Here is a 19,500-nt window from a genome sequence, read left to right on the forward strand (position 1 = left end):
GAATTACATTATTATTATTAGTAGTAGTAATATTTTATTTTTCAGACATTGGAAAGTCTTGCATGCTTTTAATTTAATATAATAGTGGTCCATGTTAATTGGGCATTTGCCAGGGTTAAAAGAAATATATATATATTTTCCAGGTCTGAATCTAAAAAACAAAGGCACAGGTATGTATTATGACCCTCATTCTATGCTTTTTGCATGTAGTTACGTTGGGAGTGCAATGAGCTGTATGTGATCCTGAATCCTTGGTGTGCATTCAGGGTTCAGTTACATCTCTGCTCCTTCTGCTCTTCTTGTGCACTGTAGCTCTTCAAGCCTCAAACGGAAAAGGAAGGCCGACAAAAAGCACAAAAAAAGGTTGGTCTTATGAGATTAAGAGTTCTAACCAGAACGGCAGCAGATAACAACATATACATGCCTGTGTGTTTGTGTGTGCTTTCTGTCTGTCAGTGTGCCAGTCCACTTCACTTCTCCTTTTACTGAACAGAAAATAGAACCTTGACAGTCTGAGTTCAGCCTCTGCTGTAATACCGTCCTACCAGCCAGGGTGTGTTGAATGGCCGTCCTTTGATTAGACGCAGGCCGGGGTTGACTGCCATAGAAAAGCTTTCTTGTGGCCGGACAGCAGCACATTCACACAAAGGAAGCCTCGCATGAACTACAACTGTTCACGGCTGGCCCGGTGCACGCCGGTACAACCGCAATTCTCAGATAAGACAGCAGGCCGGAAACACTAAGGGCGTTTACGGGTGGTGAGTTTGTGCGTAAGACAGTCAGAAGGAACTGAGAAAGAAAGAGGAGAAGAAAGCCGGGGGGGGAGGGGGACACATAAACCAATTTCATGCCAGGAGCCTGCGGGCCTTGTGGCTCCGCTGAGGTGAAGAGCTCTCCAGCCGGCACACTTTCCGGGTGGCGTGAGCGCCGCTGAATGTCAGCCAATGGAGGACCAGTTCCCGGAGTATAATGGAATCTGCCCTGGGTAGTTTCTTCAGGCTTAACTGCTTCCACACAAGTAAAACGAACGGCCAGTGGAACAGAAACCAGAATGGTTTACGCAACGTAATTATTTATCACAATCTTGTTAACTACTCAAAAGTTTAAGGTCATTCAAACTGCATTGGAAATGCAAAGAATTTCCCGCACCTTTTTACGATCATAATGTTTAATGTGGTGTCTTGGTCAAAAAAGTTTGCTACAGTCAAAAGATGTGATTGATGCGGGAATTGAGAGGACAGTCTGACTGTTCTAATAAATAAACGTGCAATGTTTTTAGCTTACAGCATTCAGAAATGAAGTAAAATCATTAAAGGATTTTGAAGAAATAATAAGTCACAATAATGAACATGATGGACGGTGTATTTTTGTAAAGATTTCTAGTGAAGTTAGCATGCTAGCCAGCTAGCAGTTGCTCACCCTGTCCAATAATATCTCTCTGTACCTCAATATATTTAATATTTCAGCAGCCTAAAGTGTTATTCGTCTTCATCATTACAACAGTGAATTATTCAGTACACAGTAACAGTTAATCTTTGTCACTCCATTTATGCCGCTCCATCTTCATGATTTTTCAGCTGTTCTATACCTTTTTCATTGCTAGCAACATTTGCTAAATATTTTATTTTACATTTCATGATTATCATGTCGTTTAAACTTTAAAGAATATTTTTGAACGATTTGTTCTAGATATATGCCAAACACTCCCCCGTGCACTCATCTGAACTTAGTTAATGTTATGTTTATGTTAATTTAATGTTTGCATGTTCTGATGATGTAATTGTCCCGGGCGTGGCACACATGGTCGCTGAGAATATGTTGAAGCCTCATCACCTCATTACTGTTTGTTGTCTGCTGCACTGGGACTGGGTCTCACACATTCGTCTCCCTGTCTCCCCCCTCGCTGGGTGTCGCTTGCTGTGCAGGTCACGGAGCCGCTCACGCCGGGTGCGACGCCGCCACAGGTCAGGGGCCGAGGGGCGCGGGTGGCGCCCATCCAGCACAGAGAACAGGTACGTGCCGGGGGGACAGGGTGGACGCAGAGGAAAGAGAGGTAGTGGTAGGAAGGGGAAGAGACGAAGGCCCGAGGAGACCTGAAGGTGGGGAGGCAGACGGACAAGCAGTCAGACAGACCGAGATGGGCAGGCAGAGATAGCCAGAGACAGACAGACAGCTGTGTTGATCTTATCCCGCCTGAGTGTCCGCCGCTGGCGCGCCGATGACTGATACGGCGGAGGAGACTCTTCCGATGCGGAATGGGAAGCTTTATCAGCTCTGCACACCAGGACTGCTGATCAATGAGAGCAAAATGGCACTGACATGTGGCCTGATCGTGCGTCCTCATGCCGTCAGCAGTACAGATAGATTTTAGGAGAGAAATTAAAGAGGGAATCTGCGTCTTCTTTTTAAATATGGATGAACAGGGGTCCAAATACACCATAGGATCAAGACTAAACACACATCATATAGGGCACTGTTTTCAATTGCATTATTTTTGGGGCTTGGTCGCTGTATTTTTTGACTGTATTTTATTTAAGCTTTATTTTATTTAACACTATGCTAAGTTATACTCAGAAAAGTATACAGCTTCCAGATACTTAATTCATGCATTTGTCCATTTCAACTGCTCAGTTTCTCCCTCATCAAAAATTGAAATAACCTTAATCCACAGACGATTGCTTTTTAAATCCCTCGTTTATATATTCAACAGAGAAGTGAATGCAGTGTCATTTTGTCACCTGTAAAAAGCTCCCCCTGCGGTCAGGTTAAAGGGAAATAAGAGGACATTCTGCATTGTTGCGTTTTCTGAGGCTGTCACTGCTAAATGATTTCCCAGGGAGCGGCCCTGTGACCTGGAGCACTGGCAGCCTCCTTCCATGTTGGACCTGGTCACTGAAGTCATTCGCTAATACGACTTGTTGCACCAGCCAAATCTTGCCAGCTTCATGGCAGGCATTGTTGCCAGGGCCAAGGCCACAGGCAGCGTCCGTTGACATCTGTGGCTGCCTGTGGCCGATTGAGCCCCGCACCACCTGGAGGGGCTGAGTTTAGCATTTTCTGGACCTCGTCCCTGCTTCCCCAGACAGCTGGATTAGCCTTCACCGCAGTCACACTTCTTAGTCTTTAGCCACCAGGAAGCTTGAGCTTCTCAACATGGAAGCCATTCCAGCGTTCCAGTCCCTCTGTTCCTTATCCTGGCTTCAGCTTGATCTGGAATAAGCTGGCCTTTTGAGGCTGAAATGGATGCCTTTTCATTCCATTTTATTATACTTATAATAATAATATGATTATGTTATTGTCACATCTTTCTTCATGCTATATGAGTAGTGCTGCATTCCCAATCACCGCAACCAAAATGGATGCTAATCATTAACTTATTCTAACCATGTAGTCCAAAGTGGTGTTCGTGTTGAGTATAATATGTTTTTTTGTCAGAATACCATTTATTATACAAAATTCCAAAGGTTTAAGAACCAGCGTTAACATAACATAACAAACATGTGCAGAATCTAAAATAGAGCTTGTTGTAAAAAAATGCTGTAGCATATAAAAAAAAATAATTGCTTCTTTTACCCAAGTGGTGGAAACCATCATACTGATCCTATGGCTAAAAAAGAAAATCCCATTTGCACATGAAATATTGAATGGGATATGATGAGTACCTTCACTGTGAGGCAGATATCATTTACAAGCGTTCTTGTCCTGCAAATTACGGATTCAAATCAAATAATGTTCTTTGCTGAAGTGGAGTGTGAAACTGGTCTCGCTCTCATTCCATATCATCAGAGCCATTCCCAAATTGGAGATTACAGACTGCTGCGTGTAGCGTGCAGGTTGAAGTGAGGCAGAAAACTCTTGAATGTGTTGGGGAGGAGTGGTGTCCAGAGACTGATCTCACTCTGCTTCATCTCTGGGTCGTAGGCTGTGTCTGCACACTTCAGATGAGAGGATGGCAACCGGCCTCGGAGGCGTCGTTGCTCCACGGACTGACCCAAGAGCTTTTTGCTGGGGGTCAGCAATCAAGTCAGCCGCTCAAACGTCCCCCAGCCACTGCTGCAGTCCCTCTGAAAGCTCCGTAAGTGTCTCTGGCCACCTGCTCACATCACTCCATAGGCCTGATCAATAATGACTGCATAATCAAAGGCAGATGCTAACACACAGGGTACTTTGGGCATGTTGGATCAAAAAAAAAAAAGTATCCCTCAGGGGACAAATTTTGCCTTTCTTGATTCTACTGCTTACCAAGTGGTTTTTATTTGTCATAATTTTGCCTCTTCCAACAGCCACACTACTCCAACTTTCTGACAAAACCCTGACATTAATTGCTCCTAAAAATTTTGAAATGATTTGAATCTCATTTCTTTTTGTTCTATTCCTTCTAATCATCTGGTTAAGTCGACATTTTGTTTTATACGTGAATGCCTTGGATACAGATCTAATGCTTTTAAAGAAATCCTGTCCAGAAGGACAGTTTTTTTCGGGGTTCATCAGCAATGTTCAGTTGACGTCAGTGGTTCTCTACAATTTCACACTGATGAAAGCAAATTTAATGGTTTGTTTATGGGGAAAAAGTATACCTTAGACAGCACTGGTTAATGGTAGAGGGGGCTAGAAGTGAGAATATTTTATGTTTTGAGGCAGGAATACCTCTTTGGCACAAGCAATACCCATTGACTCATTGTTTCGTGCTTGTCGAAGCATGAAACGCCTTTAATTTCTCTACAGCAATCATTAAATTATGCTAATTACATCCTCAGATGTTTTAATCACAGGCCACAGTTTTGTAATTGCAATGCAACAAACAGTTCTTTGAAGCATTTCTCACACAGCTCAGCACATAAATATGCCATATCTGCAGCACCTAATCCTAAATGGTAATTAAATTGGATTATACTTTGGTCATTATTAGGGTCTGCTGCTAAATTAATTAGATGCAATGTCCTGCAGTGGCCTTGAAGGAGTTAGAGGAAGCTAAACCTGAAACGCAACTCAAATGGCTTCAATTGCCTTTGGGTTAATAGCGGAGAAAGGCTAAAGAAGGAATGCAATTTCAGCAGTTCAGGAAGCAATACACTAGACTAGTAAATACTAGTCTATTTTGTGTTTTTATGAAAAACATTCAGAGAATTAAAAGGTGGGTATTTATTAGACGTTTCCCTAATTTTATAGGCTTATAATGGTTTAGAAAAAGTTTGCACACTATTAACAAGTGACAATTTATGGCCAATTTAATATTCTGTAAACAGCATCCCAGTTGAATAATATTTTCGATTTTACATAGAAGTATAGTAAATACATGCAAAGTAATAACTACATGGAAAGTGTGAGCCTGAAGTGTTAATGGGTTCATTTTTTTGTATTTAAATCCTTAATTTCTTTTAGAATAGTTTTTATAATATTTATAAGGTCCATCTAGACTTTATATAAATAGCCAATAAATCCTTTTGCAACATGCATGGGCCAAATAAATGCAGCAGACAGAAGATGGATCATCTATTACAGATGTTTAACATTTCTCCATGAAGACAGGAATCATTTCTTTAAGCCCCACAGTAATAATAACAAACTGGACATTTATCTAGAACGTTCATTAACCACACCTCAGATCAATGAATCTCTTATATGTACTCTTAGGCTTCTAGGTGATAAAAGTACATTTCAAATTGAAAAAGGAAAGAAAAAGGAAATTTGCCAAAAACAGACTTTCTGGCTCTGGGTTTGAAGAGAGGGTTATTGTCTTTTTCTTGCAATTGACGACTCTAATGATGCACTTATGTTGCCCGCTCTTCCCTTTTTCTTACACCTTACCTACTTAAGGAGGAAATCTTGATTGGTAAGTCGATACTATCCGCAGACCTAGGGATTTACTGTAGGCCGTTGGACGATAATTAATCTCTTCTTGCAGGGCAAATAAAAAAAAGCTCAAAGTGTCATTTTTCTGAAGGCTTTCTTAGTTAGAGTGATGGAATATCTATATTTCATTTCTGCATTACTCATTTCGTGATGTTTGTTCAATGTTCTTTTAAAAGAGACTTGATTAAATGGGCCTTTTTTAGTTTCATTTTTAAACTAGTGTTAGTTAATCCTTAAATTTTTTTGTTCAATAAACTCTTGCTATTTATTTCATATCATTATTAGTTTAATTTATTTCTGAACGATCTAATTTCTTTCCTCTTTATTAAAACTTTAAATGAACAGATCATTTAGATTTTTTTTTTTCGCATGTTGAGAAAAAAGTGCATGATATTTTACTCTTTAGTTCTCTTTAGCTGGGACAGAAGCGAGCTCGTCTTGTGCCGCTTGTAGAGTACTGAGAGTGAAGCGTGCAGGTGGCTGCTTGACTTGACCTTGAGCATCTGGTATCCCTGAGTAAGGCCACAGCTCCTCATTGTCTGATTGCAGATTGCACATTCCAGGCCTGGCGGTGAGATTGTTGACAAGCCAGGGACCCCGTCTCACGTCCTGGCCACCCCGATGAAGCGGCCGCAGGAATACGACTCTGGCAACGACACGTCCTCGCCACCATCCACCACGGCGGCCGTTCTGAGGTCAAATGTCAATGGGGTTAAAAGAAACCTTTCCCAGGACATGAACTTAGCAGAGAAGCCACGCTTCACAGACAGGGATAACGCTTCAGATTCTGGGAATTCTGTGACCAGTTATGCTTCCCTCTCCAAACCAGTGGATGGAACTTTGTCCTCCTTCAACTTAAAAAGGTGAGAAGCTTAAAAAGGTGAGAAGTCATGGAGGGTCACAAATAATGTTGCTGCAGATGTGAACATCACAATCAACATGACCAACCTTTTCCAAATAATATAAATATAAATATATATTTATTTCATAATCAAAACACATGCCCTTGTTGGGTCATGACATTTTTTATGAGTAGCCGGCATTAGTTAGAATTTTATAATGATTAATAACACAAATTTGATTACTCTGTGGATTGTCTACAGCATGCATTTAACATTTTCAACAACTGGACAACAATCGGACAACTGAAATTTAAGAAAAATTAAGATTTTCATTTTTTTTCACAACATCAAAATGTTAAACCAGCTATTCTGGAATATCATTACGGAATTTGCGTGATTAATCATCCCATTTAATGAATGTTGTCCCGCTGCTGTAACCACAGTCAGAAGAGGTCGTTTATTTGTGTGTCTGGAAAGACACACCAGCATGGGACAGATGCCACAAGCTGCTTGAGTCCCCTTCTGGACCATCACAGGACCCGATCTCCCAGCAGCCTCAGCAGGACCCGATCTTCACGGAGTTACAGATACTCGAGCAGTGACTCCTCGTCTTCTGGAAGGAGGTTGGTGGCGTGCGCCCCTCACAGCAGGAGCTCTTTTGAGTCGGATATATCACCAGATTCACTGTAATGTTTCTATGTCGTCCTCAAGGTCGTACTCCCATTCATCCAGTTACTCGGTGGACTCCAGGTCGGGGAGTGAATATGGTACCAGTCCATGCCAGAGCCCTCGACACTCCAGATACTCACCAGACAGGTAACCCGGACCACCAATTAGCTTTTGAGGCTTCTGAAAAAAGTCTAGTGATCTCTGTTCTCTGGAGTTGGACACATGATGTTTTTTCCTATGATGTAGCAACAGTGATCGAGAGCACAGCTCCTCTGAGAAACGCTCAAAACCCAGCAGAAAGAGCCACAGGAGAAAGTCCTACTCGCCCCTGCGCAAGAGACGGAGAGATTCGCCCAGCCACCTGGAAGCTCGGAGAATAACCAGGTCTCTGCATTCTCATTTTCCTTCTTTGTCAAATGAGCCACCCACAGTAACGCAAAAATGTGCAAATATAGATCCTACATATCAACCTAAATACTGGGACTGGAATATTAATCACTGAATTCGGGATTTTGGTTCGGCCCCTATGCCTCAAATGAAGGTCAAGGTTCGTTATTTGCCATTTATGCATAAACTGGCTGTCCAAGCACAACAGAGTTATTGTGTATGAAAACAGTCTAAATACGGTGGGTGACTATGAAGAACTCATGTCTGACATGACCCTGAATGGTTTCTTCCAGTGCCAGGAAGCGGCCCATTCCTTACTATCGTCCCAGTCCCTCTTCCAGCAGTCGCTCCAGCAGTGTCTCTTCCTGGTGTAGCCTCTTCAGCCGGCGCAACCGGAGCAGGAGCCGGAGCCGGAGCAGCAGCAGGGCCGACCTCAGAAGCCGCAGCCGGAGTTACTCCACGTACAGGAGCTACAGCCGCAGCTCTTCCTGGGACAGCCGGAGCCGGAGCCGCAGCCGGAGCGCCGACTCCCTTGGAAGCTACAGCAGGGCTCGCCGCTGATCCATTGTTGGGATGGTTGGGATTGACTGCTAGAGGGAACAGGCCTGGTCAACAAAAGGACATCTTCCCCACACTCCAGGGCAGAGCATTCCATGTTTTTCAGTCCCCACTAGCGTGTGCATCCATGGAAAGACCAGTGTGTGTTTAAGACCTCGTTGCCTCTCCTGAAGGACTTTGAAGTCTTGGAAGAGTTGAAGAGTTGTTCCTGACTTGCTTTCCTTTCTGAGATTTATTTTTTTTTGTCTTTCTGGGACTTTGTCAGGCGCACTTGAGGAAACCAAAGGTAAAGGTGTACCGCCGTGATAAAAGCCTCGGAGTCGCCGTGTTCCTGACACCCTCGACACGTAAACATCGGCTTTGAGAAATGAGTGGGCCACTGGCCCCCGCTGGTAAACACACGCACCATCAGCTCAAATACCAGGCAAATTTGTCTTCTGCCCGAGCAGGAAACAATCCAAATGTCATTCGGTAGGGATGAGGAGGATGATGATGATGGCCGGTGATCGGAAAACAAAAAGGGGAGGGGCCGTGCTCTGGCGCCCCAACACAATCCCATTTGCATTCCATCTGTTTACTACAAGCAGATTGATTGCAATACATATTCATGCACAACTTGTAGTGACAACAGCAAACCAAATTAGCATTTCTTTTTCCTGAAACCGGACACTCTTGGCCGAGGCTCTGAAATGCTGATAAATACTAAAACTATTTGGACAATTGGGTGTAATGACGATGCAGTCGTGTCAGAATGTATCAGTCACAGCAGCGGTGAGTGTTGCTCATGCAAATGACTGTGATTCAAAGGATGTTTCTGTTTATGTATTTATTTAACTTATTGCATACGTTGCATTTTGCCAACTGTTCATAATTTGGCTGGGCTACTAGACACCTGCGGACGTTTAGAACGTCCCACATGTGCTGGTGACCCAGTCACGCTTTAAGCCACACAGAAAGCTGGCGGAAGCACATTACATCCTGCGCTGCTCATCCGCTGTGAAATCCACATCGCCACGTCCCTGCATTACTGGGTCGGAACATCAATTTATACAATCAGGTCATGCAGATGTTTCCCATATGTTTTGCATATTTATTTATTCAAACACGTTTTATTTATTTGACTAAATATTGTAGATCAGTTACTCTCATGCTTTTTATACCTGGTTATTTATTGAGGGTGAATAATGGTGCAGTGTGTACAGTGTTGGTGTACACTTATGTCTTATTTATATTTATGTTGAGGATGTTGTTTACATTTTCATTTTTGTCTGTAATTTTTGCTTTGTGCGTGTTACTTATTTAATTCATAACTATTGATGCAGACCAACAGCAATGTGAATACTATGAATATTTTGTGCTGCGGTGTCTAGTGCTGTCATGTTAGTGGTGTTCCTTGGCATTGTGTGTATGAGTTACCATCAACCTCCCAAACCCCACTGATAAAAGGAGCAACAGCTTTGTCTGCAATTCCGCTGAAAGGTTTTACACGTAAGAACTGCCCGTGGTGGCGTGGCGAATGGTGACATGCCTTCACACCTCCAAGGTTGTGAGTTTGATTCTTGACCTTGCTCTCCCCATGGGTTTCCTCTTGGTTCTCCAGTTCCCTCCCACCATCCAAAGGCATGTACACTAGGTGAATTGGCAGCTCTGAATTGTCCGTAAGTGTGAGTGAGTGTGTGAGTGAATGGTGTGTGTGTGTCGGGATGGGCTCCAGTGGCTACGACCCTGAGTGTGGTTATGGGAAAACTCTTTAACTTATTTGTAAAAATGAAATGAATTTCCACATGTATATAAATCTGTAGATGATCCGTTTTCATCGTGTGTGTCTCAGTGAATGGAGGCACGGTACCAGCCCACAGCATGAAGATTAAAGCGCACACTCTCTATGCATTGTATATACTGGATGCCATGTTACCGCGGGTTCTGCAAATTTACAGAGCGCCACTGGACAAAGGGGATTATTTATTTACAGGATCATTTAGCTTTGTGATGCAAACCTTTATTGTCCTGCATATTTATGTAAATGAATGCATCAGTGACTTATTTCCGTGTAAATATGAATTAGTACGATGTAACTCAATAGCAAAGTGGTGACTTGTTAATGATGTCAGGAGCTTCGCTGCCATTTATGTTGAAACCTGATGGGATTGAGGGCAGCCTTTTGGTCTTGGATGGCTTTTTTTTTATATATATAGTATTTTTAATGCCTGTGCGCAGCATATTGTCATTTTACTGGGTGAACTAAAGCACATTTTTTTAATCACTGTGGCTCCAAATCGGTCACGGGGGCCTGATGATGGCAGTGTACTTATTTCTAGAAGTTTGTCAGAATGAGGTGAATGCACCTATGTGACTTTGGGATGTAAGACAGTGTTGAATGCCTTGTGATCCTTGATGTCATCATCAAGAGCAGTAGCACTCCTGCCATCATTTACATGTTTTATTTTTTTACATAAATATTCTTAATGAGAAGGTGTGTGCAATCAAAATGGTCTTGATAAGGTTCTCTTTGTTTATGGGATTGACATTGTTCATTTACATTTACATTTAAGGCATTTGGCAGATGCCCTTATCCAGAGCGCTTCATAATTTTCATGTTCATTATGTCTCAGGCGGCTGTAATATCAACTAAGTGGCTGTGAAGCGTTTTGGCTGTTTCGACTTCATTACACATGTCAGTTAGCCGCCACCTCGCTCCCGATCCTGTGTTCAGAAATCTAAATGTCCTTACCACATCATCCATGGTCTTCCTCCATTGCCAGTGTTTTAAATAAAGCCTGTACTGCTTTAAAACAGTTGTTATTTCTGTATTATTTACACGGTTTACTGTGCAGCCTAGTTTCTGAGTCACAGCTGAGGTCAGCAGACTGACTATGACTGACATATCTGTGGCATTAGGTGTTTTCTTTTAAACGAATGGTGACATAATCCATCTCCCTTGCTTACTGCCTTCACATTCTAATGAGGTGGGTTGCCAGGTTTTGAAATAGAAGCCCTTTTAATTTGAATACCGTTAATATGTTGAATATATCTGTTAATATATATGAAATAGTTTAATATACTTCAACCATAGCAGTAATTTGTGTATGGTCTGTTGCGTCATATTATGAAATACCATAATAAATATTAATAAATGTGAAAGAATATCTTATTTTTTATGCTTTATCTAAGACTGGCCTTGTCCTTTCACAAAGCTCTACTTTCTATGCGGAACAGTTACAACTACTACAAAAAACATACATATAAAATGGCAAGTTTCCAATATAATATAATTTAAGAATAAATACATTCATGACACACGAATACAGAGAAACATCAACATGCAGTGCATGAATAGCCAAATATGTTGATTGTTTTTTTTATCTCCTTAGAAGCATCATGTTCAGCGTGTTTTATCTTACTCTAGGACGCGTAAACGAGTCCAACAGGAAAGAATGGCGGGCGTTTGGCGGACATGGCAACCCACGGAGGCGGGAGCGCGCCGCGTTACTTTCTATTAAAAAGCCGGTGAGTCACGGCGGCGTGGACGCGCGGACTGTGGCCAAAATTAAGCAGGGGAGGGTCCACCGGGGTCCGCCGGGGTCCGCTCTCTGGACGTCGGGCCGGTATATAAAGAAGCCCTGACTGTCACGGCAGGACACATGAGTGGAGACTCTCAACACAGGACAAAACTTTCTAACATTTCGATTCAATCTAATATTCGACAAGAAGTAGATTTGTGAAAAGTTTTCCGAGCTCACTGGTCGGACGTGCGCCATCATGGAGGACGGAGATTTCTACTCGCTGGGCGGCAGACAGCGGGTCCAGCGGGACCCGTTCCGGGACGCCTCGCTGGCGTCGCGCTTCATGGACGACGACTTCAGGATGATGCCCCCCTTCGCCGACGACCTGTCCATGGACTGGCCCGGCTGGGCCCGGCCCCGGCTCAGCAGCCGCCTCGGGGCCCCGTGGGCCGGGGGTCTGCGTGCGGGCTTCCCCCACTCCGCCATGGACGCGAGGTACGGCGACCCCCGGCCCGCGGCCACCGCGGGCCCGGACGAGCCGTGGAAGGTGTGCGTCAACGTGCACAGCTTCACCCCGGAGGAGCTCAACGTCAAAACCAAGGACGGATTCGTGGAAGTGTCAGGTGAGACGGTAGGAGCTTAGTGGGTCCCACACGCGCCTATGAACCAGAAGACCCGGGTTCAAATCCCACTTACTACCATCGTGTCCCTGAGCAAGACACTTTAACCCTAAGTTGCTCCAGGGGGGACTGTCCCTGTAACTAGAGATAAGGAGGTCTGATAAATGCTGTAAATGTAAATGAGGCGCCGGCCAATCAGCGCACGGCAGGCCTGTGAAGTCCATGTCATGCTCGGCACCTTCTGTCCCAACTGCAGTAAACTGGGGCCACATTTAGATCTCCCTGTCCGGGACGCTGGGTAGGCCCAGGACAGGCCGAGCACACGGTTGGTATGACAGCTGGGTCACTCAGTCACCAAGGGTCGGGTCGGGTTGCGTCACGCGACCCCGTTCTACATTTACATTTACAGCATTTATCAGACGCCCTTATCCAGAGCGACTTACAATCAGTAGTTACAGGGACAGTCCGCCTGGAGCAATTTTAGGGTTAAGTGTCTTGCTCAGGGACACGATGGTAGTAAGTGGGATCCGAACCCGGGTCTTCTGGTTCATAGGCAAGTGTCTAACTCACTAGGCCACTACCACCCCAGTTCTTTTAACAGGGGACAGTTCTGTGTCCTTGATCTGTCCAGCATGCCGTCAGCGTGGGTCGGAATTTGGTGCCGGGGAGGTCACACGAGCGGGTCACATCCGCAGGTGACGGGGTCACATTGCCGGTTTAGGGTTGCACATAACTTGGCGAGGCCAGTGGGTGTGGTGGCAATCGTTGACATTTTAGAGGCGGAGAGCAGCTGCACAGCAACGTCCCTCACAGGACGTTAGGAGCAGGCCCGCACCCGGGATCGTTCCGCCCAGTAACTGCTGCACGCCAGGGTGGGGGAAGCTGAAGTTCGGCGGAGGGGTGGAGAGAAGTCGGGTTGATGTCACCGTTCACCTAATTACTTCAGAACATTTAGACGCTGGGGCGACTTCATTACTGCACGGCCCAGAAATGCGTGGAACGCCCCTCTGGTCACCGCCGAGCGGTCCGTGCATCAAATCCCTTATTAAATCGCAAAATCATAAAACTACCTTTTTTTTAAAAAAATTATTTATTTATTTTTTGCACAGAAGTGCCGTCTGATCTCGTCTCTCACTTTTTCACGGGTTTGTTCTTTTCATGGTTCCTCACCACCCCTGCTGTTCTTCGATTCCAGGAAAGCACGAGGAGAAGCAGGACGAGGGCGGGATCGTGACGAAAAACTTCACGAAGAAAATCCAGTGAGTGAATCGGCCATCAAATGCAGCTCCGTTCCTTTCTCGGGCCGGGCTTTTTAATGGCAGAGTTAAACGCAGACCTTGCACTGGCCCGAGCCGCATGGACGAAACGGACGCCGTTCTGCCGGCTGTTAGCTGAGTGCGAATTCCGAACGCGAGACTTCAAACAGCACCAGCCTTCCGGGACCTTCCCATCAACGCTGCTCATTTTCTGGCTGCTAATTAGCGATGACCAGGATCGTTCGTATGTCTTAATCGCAATAATTGGAATCCCTCCGAATTGAAATATTGAATGTGAGCGAGATAGAACTGGGTATAAATAGCTGTCCTCGATACAAACATCCCACGACTCTACAGGAACTGGACATGTCTCCTCCGGCTAAGGCATGTGCCACTTAATTATTGAATGTGACGACTTCGGGCCAAAGTAGTTCCTCGTGAGGAGGTTTAATGACCTCACAGCACGGTGAAGTTTATAGAAAATTCTGGAATATTCTTCATTACTTTTTATGTCCACTTATACTTAATGGGCGTATTATAAATTATTCTTGAAACAGTATCCAATAAACCTATAAAAACTTATGCTGAAGAAAATGGGTAATGGACAATATACTTTTATTTGCATTAAATACTACATTGTATGCTATTGTTCTATACACCATGCTTAATAACGTAGTCAAAGATACAATGGTACAGTACATTTAAAACACAACAAAATGAACACAGACTTGCACTTAATTTGATGAACTGGAGCTGATTTAATGTGGGTACATTTTAATTGCTATACTAGTAGAATACGCTCTGGTCCAAGCGCTTGTGGATTCGCAGCCGTCCAGGAGGAAGGTGGCGCTTCCGTGCTAATTCAACGGTCCCCTAGTTTATTTAAGCGCCGTGGCCGGCCACTTGGCAGCTTTTGTGGAAAGCCCAGCAGGGCCTTATTTGGCCATGGTTCTTGACGAAGCCCAGGGTCCCTGTCAGCCCGTCTCCCGCCGTCTCTTCCTGCCATTTTTCCTGCCATGCTGCACACACAAGTGGGACCTCTTTAACCCTGATCATGTAGCACGTTGTACATGTACGTATAAACAAGGCCAGAGACCGATGGTGGTGTCTGCCTCAAGAAAAAAATAAAAAAGGAGGTTGTTTATAGCCTGCCGCGTCCATTTAAACAAAGGCCCTTTCTTATTTCACACGGCTATAATATTATTCCTCTGACCAATGTACGTGTTATGATTATTTTCCATGATATCCCTTCGTTGGCTGGTCTGAATCGAGAATGTGGGGAAAATGCTGTCATTAAATTGACTGATGATAAGGGTGTAGAACGATGGAAAATAGTCACTTGGCAATAGTAATTTGTCGTAATTAATGAAAGTGACACTCAATCCATTCACATTTGGATGGGGGGGGTTTGCTCTTGGGAATCTGAAGAAATTTAAGGCACATCTGTCAAACCCTTGCAGATTCTGCATTTTTCTTGTTATTTCTTTTTATGATGCGAGGTGTTGAAATTCTCCCAGGCCAGCCCAGGAGTTTAAAATCTGTCCCCGGTCATTTCGATTCGCAGGATCCCAGCAGATGTTGACCCTCTCACAGTCTTCGCCTCGCTGTCCCCCGAGGGAGTGCTCATAATCGAAGCTCGCCAGACGCCGCCATATTACCTCTACAGCAGCGAGAGCCCGGGGGACGAGATGGAAAAGGCTGAGCCCAAACCTCAGGAGGCTCCCACTGCATAACCCACGCCAGCACCGCTCACCATAGAAAAGGGACGTCCAGCAAAGCAAATAATAGATTTTTCCCCGGAGGCTGAGGCTCTGGCCCTCAGCAGGAGGTGAAGAACCGCCAGGTTGGCTTCTCTGTCTATTGGACTGAGGCTGAGGTTTTTTACGTTTCGCTGTGCTACACCTCTGTTTTAGAACTGTGGGAAAGGGTATTCGCATTGTATTGCGGTTGTAAGTGATATTAAGCATGATGACAGGACAGTTCTTTTCGGGACAATAACACAGACAAAAACATGCATTTCATAGATTGCATCTAGATGCGCCTTTAAGCATCTACAAAAACATTTTCAGAATTTTAAATTTAAACCATCAGTTTGCCTTTTCTGTAATTAGATTATTATTTTTTTTTTTTTTTTTTTTTTTTTGATTGACCAGGAAATTTTCTAAAGAAATGAAATTCTTTATTCTATAATTTATGTCAAGGTTTGCCTTTTTGAATGAAACTGAAAACAAATGATCCTTTTCACGATATATTAATAGGATGCATTTGTAATATTAGATGTTGGTAATATTTAGTAATTCCCAAGGCCTTATTAAAGATGCACTTGCTGTCTGGATTTTCTATGTGTGCATCGTTTTGGGGAATCTGCTGACACATAAATCAGCATTTATGTGTCATTATCAGAACTGTCAGCTTTGTATTTTAGTATAAAAACGTGGAAATCAGCGATACAGGAGGGCCCATTTCCATGCTACCAATTATACAAGTGTTAATTATTGTAAATAGACAAACCAACCTGCTTTTAATTATATATGTCTTTTAAAGTAGTACTATTCTTTTTTCCTTTTTTTTTATTTTTTTATTTTTTACATGTGTTAAATAATCTTTCTGTTGTAAGTGAATAAATGTCTTTTTTTTTGCCAGACTTCTGACCTCCTTCCCTACTCCTGTCCAATATTGTGCACTCACATCTGTGCATTTTGTTCTGTACTCAGCAGCTCTCGGGCCGGCAGCCAGAGGATTCACATTTTTTTTAAAAATCAGTAATTGGGTGACGGATTAGTGGAGAGTTGATTCAAGGCAGCTTTGCAGTCCACACTGCGCTGAACACGAACTGCAGTCATTCATCCACTTCAACAGTTTTTATCAATAGCTTTACGCTTTTAGACATTCATTAAGTATTTAAGGTTTGAGGGTGTCTCTCATACACCCAGTAAATCCAATATTTTCTGTCATTCTTTTTCCTCTATGTAGTCTGAAATGACTTTTTTTTTTTTTTTTTTGTCACTTTGAAAGCAATAATCCAGACCTGCTGGGATAAACACCCCTCTCAAAAAATGGAGCGGCCCCAACTCGTGGTGTGCAAACTATGTGTAGCAGAAATAAAAAGAAGAGCTCGGAGAGCCAGTTTGCAACATGCTGCTGTTTTATTAGTGCGTCAAGACTGCATAAATTCAGAACAGTGTTAGATTATAGAGAAGGGACAAGCTGGTTTATTTTCTTGTGGACAGGCCTTCTGGTCCTCGTCCTACATTGTGACCATCTGTTGCTCTGAAGGTTGGCTTTGGATGTTGAAGTCGGGGCGCTGAGGCTCTTGGGACTGGACAGATTCTTGTCCTGGTAGATCTTCCTCCGAAGTTCCCACTTGGAGAAGGTCCTGCTCTTGTGCTCCCACTGTGAACTTGTCTTCCTCCTGAAGCCCTGCCTGCACCTCCCCGCTGATCTCCTCCTGCTCCAGCGTCACAGTGTCAGGAGTTTCTGAAGCCTCGGGTTCTTCTGAAGACTCTTCCTCAGGCACCTGTTCTGGAGTTTCTTTATCATCTTCTTTTCCCACTTGGCTAAAGTCTCTACCTTCCCCAGGCGTTCCAGGCACTGTCTCTTGAAGGCTAACCTGGGGTTTGAAGTCCTGGTGTAGGGCCAGTTCATCTGGAATCCCTTGAACATGTTCAGGCAATGTGTGAGGAGCCTCTCCTTCGGCCGGTTTCAGGTCCTGAATTCCCATTTCAGCTCCCTCGCCTGTTCTAAGGCCTCCTGCCTCCCCCGCTGCTGCAGAGACAAGCTCCTTCTCCACCTGCACAAAAGACCGGCTTCTATTTAATTACAGTCAAGAGCTCGCGGTGTAATGCTAATGTGTAAACTCCAAATGCCAAGGCTCTACACTCCAACGATTAATTTTCCAGGGTCATGATAAGAAAGGGCTGCACAGCCGGCAAACGAGGGCGAAAAGTTCAGCTTAATCACTGCTTGCAACATGTATAGTCTTCTCTTACAGTCATAATTTGAGCATGTGAACTTAGTCATTTAAAAATTACTCCTTGAGCACAAATGTCTACACAAATTGCTCATTATTTCTGAAACACAGGACCCTGCGACTGCGGCTGCCAAGTTGTGCTCTGCCATCAGCTTCAACTATCAGGCAGAGGAGCAGAACAGCTCTGTGCCGGTACAAGGAGAATAAAAACTCTAGTTTAGGTGCCATTGGTAGCAGTGCATTGTTTTTTTGGCTACCTGGATGGGGATGATGACATCGGGTTGAGCCGAAACTTTGGGTAGCGCAGCTTCCACGGATAGAACCCCGTCTCCAGACAGAGTACAGCTAATGATCTGAGGGTCAAGTCCATCAGGTAGTCTATTCAGCGGGGAAGCAAAATGTTCATATACATTAAATTTTCAGAATGGCAGTATAATTTTCTCAAAATACATCTGAAAAAGGGTTGTCATCTTACATTCACAGTCTAGACACACCACACAAAACTTGTACATATTATTGCTATATGTTGTCATGTATTCTCTGGGCCAATATTGTAAATGATTGCAAAATATGATTGACTGTAAGATTATGTATTATGCATCATCTTGGATTATTACTGTATTCCTTACTGATATTTCCTTGTAAAACTTCTGGAGATGAACCCGTGTTCATCTCGTCTCTCCTCGTGTTTGCCTTAAAATTAAAAAAGAAACAGTTTCACATCAGTATTATCAACTAGGACTAAAAACTCTATGTACAGTAGCCAAAAAAGAAAATAAAAAAATTTACACTTAAAATAATAAGTTTTTTTTTTTTTTTTTACAGAACATTGTGAGCATTTATAACAAGGACTCAACATTTTTCAAACTCCACACTGACTATTCTTGTTGGATTTCCCCAAACATGTATTGCAATGTGTTGTAGGTTAAAATTGAAGTTACTCCTCTCACCTGAAACTTCTAAAAATCCCTGCACCGTTCGGATGGAGAGCTCGGTGGGTGAGAAGTGGTTGACGTCCAGACTGATCTTCCACTTGTGCACTCCTGTCTTCATCTCAGAGACCCCCCCTGCGATCTCCCGCTGGAGCTTGGGCTGCATTGGAAAATGGCCGTAGGCCATCGCCGGGTGGGAGCACAGGTACCCCGGCCAAGAGGAGGCCGCCAGTCTCCCCGATACGAAGGGCTCCAACAGGGGCGGCAGGCCAAAGTGCTGATTGGAAATGAAGCTAATCTCCCACCAGTCAGGGAGAGGGAGCCAGGTGGCTTCGCGACAGTAATGCGGGAGGATCGATGCCTTTGCGCTGTCAGCCATGGTGGGCAGGAAATGCTACGAGGAGGTGGGGGCAAAAAATTCGAGTCAAGCTGTGAAGAAAGGGGTTAAAAAAAAAAAAAAACGGAGGGAGGACAAAATGAAATGTCCACGCTCTAATGGGAAAGTCTGGTGCCCGCCGGTCTCTCAGGGGCTAATTCTCCAAAAGAATTCGCAATTTTGGGGAATAAATTGGACCTTATGGGCAAGAGATGTGACAGAGTTAGCACCGAAGCTGTCTGCAGTTTGGAGGACATCCCTCTGTCTCTTTATATCCTTGGACATTTTAACACTTATTAAGCAGTAACAGTTATCCTATGAGAGGAGAATGTTGGAACGGGGTGATGACCAGCGAGACCAAGCTGTTACCTCTCTGTTGCTTAGATGGCGGAGAGCTTGAAGATGCTAATTAGTTATATTAATAGTTCTGAAGGGGAAATGGCAAATAACTGTCAGATGAGTCCAGTCATTATGGTGGAGCTGTTGTTGGCTGGTGAGCAGTCGGACAATTTTTGTCACATCTTGGTCATTATT

At 44.0% G+C, this 19,500-nt stretch overlaps 3 protein-coding genes across 3 annotated transcripts in view; 2 read left to right on the plus strand and 1 right to left on the minus strand.

Moving 5' to 3' along the window:
• Positions 1–11,102, plus strand: part of srrm4 (serine/arginine repetitive matrix 4) — a 45,214-nt gene extending 34,112 nt beyond the window's left edge. Inside the window, exons 5-13 of the mRNA XM_028997032.1 lie at positions 144–170; positions 313–363; positions 1,926–2,012; positions 3,922–4,075; positions 6,403–6,716; positions 7,139–7,318; positions 7,407–7,511; positions 7,611–7,748; positions 8,045–11,102. Of these exons, the coding sequence (XP_028852865.1) occupies positions 144–170; positions 313–363; positions 1,926–2,012; positions 3,922–4,075; positions 6,403–6,716; positions 7,139–7,318; positions 7,407–7,511; positions 7,611–7,748; positions 8,045–8,312 (1,324 nt within the window). The 3' untranslated portion in view covers positions 8,313–11,102. The remainder of the gene's footprint in view (positions 1–143; positions 171–312; positions 364–1,925; positions 2,013–3,921; positions 4,076–6,402; positions 6,717–7,138; positions 7,319–7,406; positions 7,512–7,610; positions 7,749–8,044) is intronic.
• A 749-nt stretch (positions 11,103–11,851) lies between these two features.
• hspb8 (heat shock protein b8) lies at positions 11,852–16,333 on the plus strand. The gene is made up of 3 exons (XM_028996447.1): positions 11,852–12,435; positions 13,628–13,691; positions 15,253–16,333. The coding sequence occupies exons 1-3, from the start codon at positions 12,069–12,071 to the stop codon at positions 15,419–15,421; spliced, it is 600 nt and encodes a 199-aa protein (XP_028852280.1). The 5' UTR covers positions 11,852–12,068; the 3' UTR covers positions 15,422–16,333.
• A 513-nt stretch (positions 16,334–16,846) lies between these two features.
• Positions 16,847–19,195, minus strand: LOC114799856 (heat shock protein beta-1). The gene is made up of 4 exons (XM_028996757.1): positions 18,609–19,195; positions 18,288–18,351; positions 17,916–18,036; positions 16,847–17,478 (listed from the first exon to the last, which is right to left on the minus strand). Exons 1-4 carry the CDS (start codon positions 18,967–18,969, stop codon positions 16,936–16,938), a joined length of 1,089 nt encoding a protein of 362 aa, XP_028852590.1. The 5' UTR covers positions 18,970–19,195; the 3' UTR covers positions 16,847–16,935.
• Positions 19,196–19,500: the final 305 nt, after the last annotated feature.

The sequence above is a fragment of the Denticeps clupeoides genome, chromosome 11 (assembly GCF_900700375.1).
Source record: "Denticeps clupeoides chromosome 11, fDenClu1.1, whole genome shotgun sequence".
Lineage (NCBI taxonomy): Eukaryota > Metazoa > Chordata > Actinopteri > Clupeiformes > Denticipitidae > Denticeps > Denticeps clupeoides.

Coding starts and splice junctions, on each gene's coding strand:
- LOC114799856 (XM_028996757.1), bottom strand. CDS start 18,969: ATGGCTGACAGCGCAAAGGCATCGATCCTCCCGCATTACTGTCGCGAA. Junction 18,037..18,287: donor AGTTTTACAAGGAAATATCA/GTAAGGAATACA, acceptor CCCGCTGAATAG/ACTACCTGATGGACTTGACC. Junction 17,479..17,915: donor ATGTCATCATCCCCATCCAG/GTAGCCAAAAAA, acceptor TCTTTTGTGCAG/GTGGAGAAGGAGCTTGTCTC.
- hspb8 (XM_028996447.1), top strand. CDS start 12,069: ATGGAGGACGGAGATTTCTACTCGCTGGGCGGCAGACAGCGGGTCCAG. Junction 12,436..13,627: donor CGGATTCGTGGAAGTGTCAG/GTGAGACGGTAG, acceptor CTTCGATTCCAG/GAAAGCACGAGGAGAAGCAG. Junction 13,692..15,252: donor AACTTCACGAAGAAAATCCA/GTGAGTGAATCG, acceptor TTCGATTCGCAG/GATCCCAGCAGATGTTGACC.